General features: G+C 33.5%; 1 protein-coding gene across 1 annotated transcript in view; it reads right to left on the minus strand.

The window, feature by feature from the left end:
* LOC143234117 (two pore potassium channel protein sup-9-like) overlaps positions 1–9202 on the minus strand; it is a 58597-nt gene extending 49395 nt beyond the window's left edge. The window contains exon 1 of the mRNA XM_076471199.1: positions 7548–9202. Within this exon, the coding sequence (XP_076327314.1) occupies positions 7548–7830 (283 nt within the window). The 5' untranslated portion in view covers positions 7831–9202. The remainder of the gene's footprint in view (positions 1–7547) is intronic.
* Positions 9203–11829: the final 2627 nt, after the last annotated feature.

Below are 11829 nucleotides of genomic sequence, written 5' to 3' on the forward strand. Positions count from 1 at the left end.
AACTTATGGTTAAGCATGGTGACACAATTTACGTTGTTGATTTCTGGTTGCCTGTTAATTGCAATATTAAAACAATTTTAATAATAACCAAATTAATATTAATAAAGTCATAAAAATATTAAATAGCAGAACTAAATTTATCAAATTAAAAATAGATCCAACTAAAACTGGAGAAAATAGATAACAAAATTACATTTTAAAATAAAAGAAAATAGTTACTGAGTGTAGATACACTCGTTCTCATATTATAATATGAAATTCCTATGGTTCATAAGGACAGTTGTTCTATAAGACAGTTTGTGTCTCGTATTGACACATATAATCGTGAACATGCTTATTTTTAGTCATGTTTTCGGAACCATTAACTAGTGATAATTATACCATCAAAGATTATTTTGTTTTTCTATAGAAAATAAGATCTTAATTTTAATTGTGTTGTTTATTCTTCTACTATTCCTGCACTAATATTTCGTTAAATAGGGCATAGAACTTGTATATTAAAACTAAAGTAATGAAGTGTGATTTAGTAATTGAGTGCTTCAAAATTCTGTGAATTTTGCTCCCGATAAACCTAATTATAAATTTTATAATTAATTATTTAACCCAGTAGATGGCGTTATTATGGGATCTGTATTGGGTCCGTCACCGTGTTATTTGTTCCTGTGTCAACATTTCAAGCGTCGGCTAGATGATTCCTCTTCTTTGTTTAAGAGCAATATATTATAAAAATGTGGACGTTATTTCTAAAGGTGCTTCACACGTAGAGAATGTTTTTTAGCTATTTTATTAATATAAAATTCATAATTTAACCTCAACGAGATCATCAACTTTATTCACAGCAAAGATGGCAAATTTAAATATGAAGTATTTCTAAAGAATAACCTTATAAGTCTATATTTCAATTTTAATAGCATGATATCGGTCCTTTTAAGAAATAATCAGGTAAAAATAGCTCATTGAGCACATGAAATAATTAACTAATATGAGTTTTTATATAAAGAAGTTAAAAATATATAATTATTTCTGACATATATCATAAATCGTATAATTTGTAGCTACTAAAGTGGTATGAAGATTACTGAACAATAAATTAAAACGTTTCTACACAAAAGTTGCTTTAGTAATATTATATCCAGAAAAGAAAGCGATATTAATCCAAAATTAAATACTTAAGTTATACTTACCCACAAGTTCGACTGAAATGCATTGTTAAACCTGAATGTAGGTTATAACACATTTTCAGGTTTAAAGATCGAACAACAGTATTTAAAACGTAAAATATTGTATATCAATATAAGTGTCCAAAACGGTTTTTAGGTGATATGGATCCTCCACTAAGTTGTTGCAAATTTGCATAAAAGAACATCCTTATTTTTTTTTTTAATTTCGCGCAAAGCTATTGCAGGGCTATCTGCTCTAACCGTCCCTAATTTAGCAGTATAAGGCTAGAGAAAAAGCAGCTAGTCATCACCACCCACCGCCAACCCTTGGGCTACTCTTTTACCAACGAATAGTGGGATTGGCGGTCACATTATAACACCCCCACGACCGAAAGGGTGAGCATGTTTGGTGCGACGTGGATTCGAATACGACCCTAAGATTACGAATCGAGTGCCTTAACCACCAGGCCATGCCGTGCCTGAAAAAACATCCAACGTTGAAAGTTATGTAATTTTCCACAACTACGAGCCATGCACGAGCCTGTATATAAAGAACAGTTGGAAATCCTGTGAAATGTTTACCATTTTAGAAAGACAGTCGGTGTTCAGTTTCCTTTTTTATGTAATCATGGTTTTACTAGCCATCCCTCAGTTAAAATGGTTAATCTAGACCTGTACAGTTTATTTCTTTAGTTGATAGGAACTGATTCTTTCTTTAATGATCACGAAGAATTAAAATACTTTCCCTAAGCTAGATTGAGAAGCAGTGTTTTTTATGGTTTTCTTCGATTACAGTAGTTTTTCATCAAAATGTATGGAAAATCAGCGATAATAATAAAATAAAACAAACATGGTGGCTTTTGCTACCAGTTCTCGATTACTTTCCTCATTTACATAAAAACCAAAGCAACATGACTTATCAAAAGATAGGTCAACTTCCATAGGTTTAGGTAAAGGTTTTAAGAGGAAGAAACGTGATAATTAAAAATATACCTTTCCGTTTGTGGTTTCTGTACTACTACTATAATACCAACACTATGCCCTCCGCTAGTACAGCGGTATGTCTCCGGATTTACAACGCTAAAATCAGGGGTTCGATTCCCTTCGGTGGGCTGAGCAGATATCCCTGTGTGGCTTTGTTATACGGAAAACACACACAATACCAACACTAAAATACGTAATTAATTAATCAATCACATTTAATAACGTAAGTTATATAAACGCTTACAAACTTATGTTATGTTTACTGTTTGGCAGATTCCGGTCAGAATAATAAAATGTATTTTTTTTTTTTTTGTGTACGGATAAGTGAAATGTTAGAACATTAAATAAATATCAGAGCGGCACGTGTGTGTGTTTTCTTATAGTAAGGCCACATCGGGCTATCTGCTAAGTCCACCGAGGGCAATCGAACCCCCCTGATTTTAGTGTTGTAAATCCGTAGACTTACCGCTGTACCTGCTTGGGACTTGTAGCAGAAAACTGATTATTCGTAATTTCGATGTTGTATCATGTAACATTTGAATCTGGAAATGTTGTGTCAGTTAATTATATATTGACCTGTTGTTATATGAGCAGATTTGTAATAACTTTACCAGAAGAACTGCTAAAATATTAAAAAAAAATTGCAATTAGTTATAAATAATTATAATTATGATTAACAGCTTAACCATAAAAAAAGCTTCTATAGTCACCCTGTCTTATGTCAGTATTTGAGTATCCTCATTGTTCGGTACCTTAAACTTTTGACCCAAGAACTATTACACGTAAAACTTCATGTGTCATAGTGCATAAAATATATATATATATAAAAACCATGGTCATGTGACTACAAGTTCAAATATTAACAAAAATCTGAAAGAGATGAAAGGTTAGAAAATCGGAAATAAGAATATGTTGTGATCTTTTTACGTATGTAAACTAGTAGTCACATGACCATGGCTTTTTTGTATTTATATATTTATATGTTCCACAGCACATTAGTTTTTCACACCATGAACTTTCCCATCATTGAATTTACTTGTTACTTTTTTATTTTTACTTAATAAGCCTTTTAAAACAAGTCTAAAAGTCTTATTAAGTAAAAATATAAACATAACAAGCCTTTTAAAACAAGTTTAAAAGGCTTATTAAGTAAAAATATAAACATAACAAGCCTTTTAAAACAAGTTTAAAAGGCTTATTAAGTAAAAATATAAACATAACAAGCCTTTTAAAACAAGTTTAAAAGGCTTATTAAGTAAAAATATAAACATAACAAGCCTTTTAAAACAAGTCTAAAAGTCTTATTAAGTAAAAATATAAACATAACAAGCCTTTTAAAACAAGTCTAAAAGGCTTATTAAGTAAAAATATAAACATAACAAGCCTTTTAAAACAAGTCTAAAAGTCTTATTAAGTAAAAATATAAACATAACAAGCCTTTTAAAACAAGTCTAAAAGTCTTATTAAGTAAAAATATAAACATAACAAGCCTTTTAAAACAAGTCTAAAAGGCTTATTAAGTAAAAATATAAACATAACAAGCCTTTTAAAACAAGTCTAAAAGTCTTATTAAGTAAAAATATAAACATAACAAGCCTTTTAAAACAAGTCTAAAAGTCTTATTAAGTAAAAATATAAACATAACAAGCCTTTTAAAACAAGTCTAAAAGGCTTATTAAGTAAAAATACAAAAATAACAAGTTGAACAATAGCATGGTTTCTATTTCAAAATCTGATTAGTGTTTTAAATGCTTGACTGGTTACTGAAAGGTCCAAAGTTCACTCAGTTGTGTAGTGAGCACATTTCACACTTTCAGCTATGGATGTGTTATAAGTGTGGTTGTCAGTAACATGATTTGGCTCAAAGCCAAACAACGCCTTTTTGATGATGGATATAGCAGATTATATGTCTTTTATTTTTCTGATCGGGTCATCAAAGTTAGGGAAAGCTATACTTAAATTCTTGGGGTCTCAAACGTAGCAATTTAGCCCGTACGCACACCGCATTATTTGAAATAAAATTAGCTCGCTGAATATGTAAATGAATCCTTAAACCTCAACGACAGTTGTATAGAAATGGCGACTTTGAGGCTGTATCTGGAACCGTCACAAATAACGTATATATATTTTTAAAGTTGTCCGCCATGGCCAGGTAGTTAAGGCGCTCGACTCGTAACCTGAGGGTCGCAGGTTCGAATCCCCTTCGCACCAAACATGCTCGTTCTTTCAGCCGTGGGGCATTATAGTGTAACGGCCAATCACATTATTCGTTGGTAAAACGGTAGCCTAAAAGTTGGCAGTGGTTGTGATGACTAACTGCCTTCCCTCTAGCTTTACACTGCTAAATTAGGGACGGCTAGCGCAGATAGCTCTCGTGTTGCTTTGCGTGAAATTAAAAACAAACAAACAAACAAAAACAAACCCTTTAAAATTAACAATATTTAGCAAATTGGAAGAAGAAAATATTTTGCCATTTGTGAGTTTAAAAAATTGGACTCATATGTGTTTCCACTAGTTATTGTTGGGCCCTTCACTGGTAGAAATTGGAATAACCCTGTTCTACAATATAAACCATTGCGATTCAATGAATTCTGTGGATGCCAAACAATGTATTTAATAACAACTAAACATTACACAGTGAGAGACAAAGTTCTGGAAAAGCGCATATGTTGCTGTATAAATATCCATTGGTTAGTGAAGCTGTTGGATATTTTATAACAGTATAATTATGAAGTTCATTCACTGCTAAAGTGGGCGAAATTAAAAGTGTTTTAGAGATTATTTTGTCACCGTATATTGCTGCATGATGCTCAGAAGGTTTTTCATAAATGTTTTATAACTGTCAAATCATTAGTGTCTCTCTTCGAGTATCCTTTAACATTTCCTCTCACTCGTTTTCTTTTACAGTAACTTATCCTATAATGGTGTATATGTTTGACATCTCTTCTTTAAGATATATTTGAACGTGTCCTACTTTTGACTATTAGAAACATTAGCAAACATATTCAAACAATTTTTTTGTAACATACGAAGTTTGTTAAAAATTTCTTCTTGTTTATTGAAGACAGAAGCAGCTAAAGGTATTCTGATTTTGTTACACTTCTGTTGCTGAGAAACTGAAAAAAAATTATTTCAGTTACTTAGTTAAAATTATTACATGAAAGATAGATACATGCTTATCCTTATAGCTAGGAGTGTTCTCTATGAAAAATAGTTTTGACCATTTACTTGATTATAAGTACCTGAAAGCCACCTAGTGGCACAATGGTATGATACCCGTGGTAGGCAGAGCACAGATAAGCCCATTGTGTAGCTTTGTGCTTAATTTCAAACAAGTACCTTAAAACTATATCTAATATTGTGCTAACTGCACTTCAAAGAGTATAATGGTTTGTCTTAGGATAAAACTACCGCGAGGAACCTAACCCCAGACTTTCGAATTGTAAGTCCATAAACTTACAGCTGTCTTACCCGAGGATACAACAACTGAACGTTTGGTAATTTGAAAAGGTTTTAAATAAAACTTAAAACTAACTTTCTAGAATAAAAAGTATATATATAGCTTTTATTTATTTATTTAACCAAGCCTAATATGTTGATCAGCAAGCTTCTACTCATATTTGAACATTATGTTCAGAGTTTGTGATCAGTGCCGAATTCAGTGGTGAGGTTTGGGGCTCATGATGCTAAAAGTTAGAGATACTTGAAAGTGATAGGCAGAAAAGTTTTGAAATTTTATTCAACAGTTTAACAATAACAAAAAACATTTAATATTACATTAAACAGCGTATCAACAAACTTCGTTGAACAGAGGTCAAGTTTGTTTGAAGTTAAACACAAAGCTACACAATGACCTGTCTGCACTTTGCCCCCTACGGGTATAGAAATCCAGTTTTTAGCGTTGTAATTCCGCAGACATTGTGCCACTGAGGACGAACTGAGGAGCAAAGAAGTAAGTTTTAATTTGTTTCTTTTTTACACAGGTATTAACATGTTAAGACTTCTTAAGTAAATTCTTAAATGACATACTATCCTCTAACATTACTTAAAAATCAGTACTTAATAAAGATAAGGAACAAATTACTTTGAAAAATGCCAAACTGAATGTGTAATGTCTTTTTTAATGATAAGTAAAGGAAAAACATCGTTTTATTTTAATTTTTTCCAAACTTTCCAACGTATATATTGTTGTACATCCTCAGTAGAAAAAAAATGTGTCTGGAGAGAATCATGTTTTAGATGCTGTTTTAGCTTTATTCAGTGAAATACTTTATACCTGTACGAATTATTAGCTTTATGCACGACATGACCAGATTGTTAAGGCACTCTACTCGCAATCTGAGGATCGCGGGTTTGAATCCCCGTCACACCAAACACGCTCGCCCTTTCAACGATGGAGGCTTTATAATGTGACTTTCAATCCTGCTATTCGTTTGTAAAAGAGTAGTTCAAGAGTTGGCGGTTGGTGGTGATGACTAGCTGCCTTCCATCTTGTCTTATACTACTAACTTAGGGACAGCTAGTGTAGATAGCTCTCGTGTAGCTATCCGCGAAATTCAAACAAAATGAATAGCTTTTTTTATCTTTATCTTTTTTTGCTTTCAAAAGTTTGTCTTTGTAATTTGTTTTAATATGAAGTCAACAAAGTCTTTAACATTTACATTTGTTACGTGAGAATAATATAACATATTTGTGGAACTGGAAAGAAGGAGTTATTATTATCGAAAAGGAGTACATTGTAGCAAATATTATATCATTGAAATTATATTATTACCAGATTCTTGTTAAAAACACATAATGACTGGATTAAAAATACAATCTGGTTGTTTAATAAAGTACTCTAACTTTAAAAAGCATATCGTTTATTGAGACTTGACGTTATAGACTTTATAACGATAAAAAAACCTCTTATTACAGCATCCAATGCAAAAAATAAAGAAATAATCTAACAAATAAAAGAAGTGACTTCAATTCTTATTTATTGTTTATGATAGTTTAAAGTAAAGTTTTTACGGGATAACAAACTCGATAACTCAAAATATACTCTTTCGTTTTATGGTTTATATACTACAGCTAAGTACCATCTAGTGCCATGAAGTAGTGGCTTCTACACAGAAGGAAAACCAGCAGATTAGTGTCATGAACTAGTAGCCTCTACACAGAAGGAAAGCTAGCAGATAAGTTTCATGAGCTAATAACCTCTAAGCATAAGGAAAGCTAGCGGATTGGTGTCATGAACTAGTAATATAATAACCTTTGCACAGAAGGAAAGGAAGCAGATAAGTTTAATGAACTAGTAGCCTCTGAATATAAGGAAAGCTAGCGGATTAGTATAATGAACTAGTAATAACCACTGCACAGAAGGAAAGCAAGCAGACTAGTAAACAGAACAAAGGTGCTCACCTATAGTAGTTAGTACAGTTGTTGCAAAGTAAAATGCTCCAGCGAATTTCCACTGAATTCCAGACTTGTGGGGAACGTTTTTAATCATAACTGTACTCCATATTCTATAGTCTTCCTTACTAACATTGTATTTTTTCAGTAATATACTCTCCACGTGCAGGAGCGCTTCGCGTTGTTGGTCTTCGTTGTCCGACTCTAGCGCATCGAAGATGGCGGCCCCGACCAAGAGGTAAGTGAAAGTGCACACAATAAGTGATAAAGTTCTGACGTTTTGTCTCTTCATTCCCAGGTGGGTCGGTAGCTCGAATGATAGTTGATGTAAAAGTACATAGAGCAGAAGAAGTAATAAATAAGTGATATTCTTTTTTAAAGTAAAATTGAAAAATGTCCTGTAATTAACGTCATAAGAAAGTCCAGTGACCGCGTCACTACAGCATTATCTCTAATTAAAAGCAGACACTCAGTCTCAACTGAACAATTACATGTTTACATAATCGCCAACAATCCCTTTCGCTGTTATGATTAACTGTTGGAAGATAATTCACCACTTTTCTACAATCTCAGCTTTTGCAGCAAAATCGATGGAACATGCTGGTAGCTTTTCATAAATCGAAGGTTGTCTAAACAAATATCCATTTCACGCCCCACTAATCTCTTGCTAGAAACCTTAACACACGTGAACAGTTTAGTAAGATTCGTGTTAGCAGGTAACTCGCTTTACGCGTTGTCAGTGCCTTCGGAAATGCTTCGTGCAACTATTAAATTAATGAGATTTCAATATTTCTAATCGAATATCACCAAAATCACTCCTATTTATGATTGGTGTATATATAAAAAACATTGAACTTATGGCTTCTGCTTAAACGTTACGTATTACTCTATGCTGTTTCGTTCGATTCCCCTTGGTGGACTCAGCGGGTAGCCCGATGTGGCTTTGCTATGTAAAAAAATACACACACACATAGTATAACGACTGTTTTTTTTCTCCTTCTAGTTTGATTATAAGTCAAGTATTAATTTTTGGTTAACATGTAATAGTATCAAAATATATTGTGTTTAATCAGTAGTGTGCACAATGACTACATAAATTTAAAAAAACCCATCTGCATAGAAACAATAAGATATGTAGGAAAATGTAGACAGTAGGCTGATTGAACTGACTTCATGCGTTACGTAGACTTCTTTAGGCCCAACTTTGGTTGTGCTAGAACATAAACACATTTTCTAGGAAAAAACAAACAGCTATGAAGTCATCAGCTTATTTCCATGAACAATAAAAGGTTTTATCTGATTCTGACTGTAGTTGTAATGAAGCTGGTCAGCTTGAGAAATGTTGCCAGATGCCATAAAAACAGTTGCCGAAGCGGGAACAAAGTAAGGACGTCACCAGAACGAAATAGAGAACTACATTTGATCCTTGAACGCTCGAAAACGCAAAAGTAAGCACAATGCAAAGCTGCAACTAAACATCACATCTGGTATAGAATGTGCAGTTCTTTCCACCGACTTGGCCACATACTGACAACGAAGCTCAGAGACGAATGGCTTTAGTCAGATCCGTACTCTGAAACGCTGCAAGCACTGAAAAATGTACGTTACCCTCGCGTCATGCGAACAGCCGCTTTCTGTTCACCCTGCTCTAACTAACAAGAGCTCTGCAGTTGTTTAACGCCCTCTGTTAGTGTTCACCTACGGATACGCCACGCCACCTGTACGATATGTTCCCGAGAGCTTCATTTGTTGCGCCAGGAAAATTAGAGACTGTAATGATAAAAAAAAAATAATCTTCTAAAATTATTGGTACAATGAGTTTTAGCTGCTAAAAAGGCGAATGAAAATTCATAATGCAAGTAAAAAATAAAGTACAATTTACATGTTAAATAAAGAACATCTGAAGTTGATTGCATTATGTTTGTTTGTTTTTGAATTTCGCGCAAAGCTACAGGAGGGCTATCTGCGCTAGCTGTCCCTAATTTAGCAGTGTAAGGCTAGAGGGAAGGCAGTTGGTCATCACCACCCACCGCCAACTCTTAGGCTACCGTTTTACCAACGAATAATGTGATTGACTGTTACATTATAATGCCCCACGGCTGAAAGGGCGACGGGGATTCGAACCCGCGACCCTTGGATTACCAGTCGAACACCTTAACCCACCTGGCCATGCCGGGCATCACTGAATGCATGCATGTGTTTTTCTAACAGCAGAGCCAAATCGGGTTATCTGTTTTGTCCACCGAGGGGAAACCGACTCCCTGATATTAGTACCGTAAATCCGCAGACTTACCACTGTCCCAGTGGGAGACTCGCTGACTGTTACGTGAAACCATGTTTCTAAGTCGAGTTTTATGTATTTAACTAAGAATTAATTGTCAAAAGTTGTAATGAAATTTTATGTCACATTATTGAACCGGCTAGTTTGGTAACTTAAATAAACCTCGCTCATTTGAACAAGATCACTCTTGTTGTTGTATTTTTAAAAGGAGAGAATGAGAAAGAAAAGAATGGAACAAGGAGTATATTACTGGTTTGTTTTCCTCAGGCTATGTTTTGAAATTTTTAGGTAAACAATTTTAGTTTGGTATCAAATTCTCCTTGTTTAAACCTTTGTTGAGGTATGAGAAAATAACTACCTCCTTTTACTGTTGAGGTTTTGAGCCTCATGGTAATTCGTGTTAATAGTACTATGTCTTCTCTTCTTAACAACATATTTGGAACAAATTTTAAACTGTTTACTTTGTCAAAAATATAAGGCCAATGAAAAACACGAACATAGAATTGTTATTTTGAAAAAAAAAATCAAATTTAATAAGGATCCAAAACTTATTAGGGAAATAAAATTTCAGAGAAAACTCTTGCAGTTAAAAAATCATATTTAATCAGAAAATGTTCATAAGAATGTTAAAGTGTCATAATGAAAACATGTACAGTGAGTTTGAAAAAGCCCCTCGCTAGTACAGTGGTAAGTCTACGGATTTACAATGCTGCAATCAGGGGTGCGATTCCCCTCGGTGGACTCAGCAGATAGCCCGATGTGGCTTTGCTATAAGAAAAACACACACAGTTTGAATAAAACTTATAAAACAGATCGCCCTGTTAGACTTTTAGTATCAAATGTTGGCATTTATTATTACAGTTTATGAGATTTATTATTAAAGTCTATGTAAGTAGTAGATTTATGATTACTTACATATTTTAATTCTCAAACTATGTGTATAATTTGTTTACTCGAACATTTTGTTATAAGATGTTATGGATTGATTTATATAAATATTTAATGTGTTATTCTTCATTTGAAGTCACTAACACATTTTGTTTAATTGACGGTTATTGCAACAGATAATTACAATTTATATTTAATGGGTTTACTTGAGATAAAACTGGTAAAAACACAAGTCTGGCAATGTGCAGAATCCCCACGAAAACAGAGACTGAGAAAACGTACTGTTATTTTTATTATGAATCTTAAGTTGATAACACCTTGCCAATTTCCATTTAAAGTAATATGTTAATGATTTTTTTTTTTTTGTCAAATTCAAACAGTAAACCTTCAAGTGTAAATCAATAGTTGTAGCTATGTTTTCTCCATACTGAACTTGGACAATTTTAGAACAACAAGAAAGAGAAAACAATGAAAATGAAACAGTTTAATTTTGAAAGTCGCGATGTTTGTTTACTTATCAAAAAAGTAAATGGAGTGAAAGAATAACAGTGGAATCTGCCTAATGTCCACGTGACCAACCTACGTCACGTGAAACAAAATATTTTAATTAAATGTTCTTGCGTAAAATCGTTTCTGGATCGCTCTATTTGACATTTAGAAGCTAGTCAATCTTATCTGAGCATTCTGATGGCTAATGGCTATAAACCTGGTATCATTTAATGTATGAAAGTAAGATAAACAGACTTGAACAGTTCAGTATCTTCGGAACGCAAGATAAACAACGCGGTAATTTAAGTCACCAAAAACGGTTTAGTGAGATTACATGTAAACGGTTTAAATTTATTTGCTTGTAAAATACAAATCGACACAGTGGGCTATCTGTGCTATACTCATTGCGAGTAAGGGTCAGTAAAATGTTGACCAACGTCTTCACTGCTTTATATTCTACATGACATTGTTATTCAGCTATTCTGATTCCTCAGATTGAGTGAAAGTGGGTTTTCTCGGGGTACTCCCGTTTCCCCCCACAGCAAAATCTCTGGCATCGGACCTGTAGGTCCCAGCCTCATTCTGAAAAGGGCCGTTTACCCAGTCACAGGGTATCTAATCAATCACAGTAAA

This window comes from Tachypleus tridentatus, chromosome 12, assembly GCF_004210375.1.
Source record: "Tachypleus tridentatus isolate NWPU-2018 chromosome 12, ASM421037v1, whole genome shotgun sequence".
NCBI lineage: Eukaryota > Metazoa > Arthropoda > Merostomata > Xiphosura > Limulidae > Tachypleus > Tachypleus tridentatus.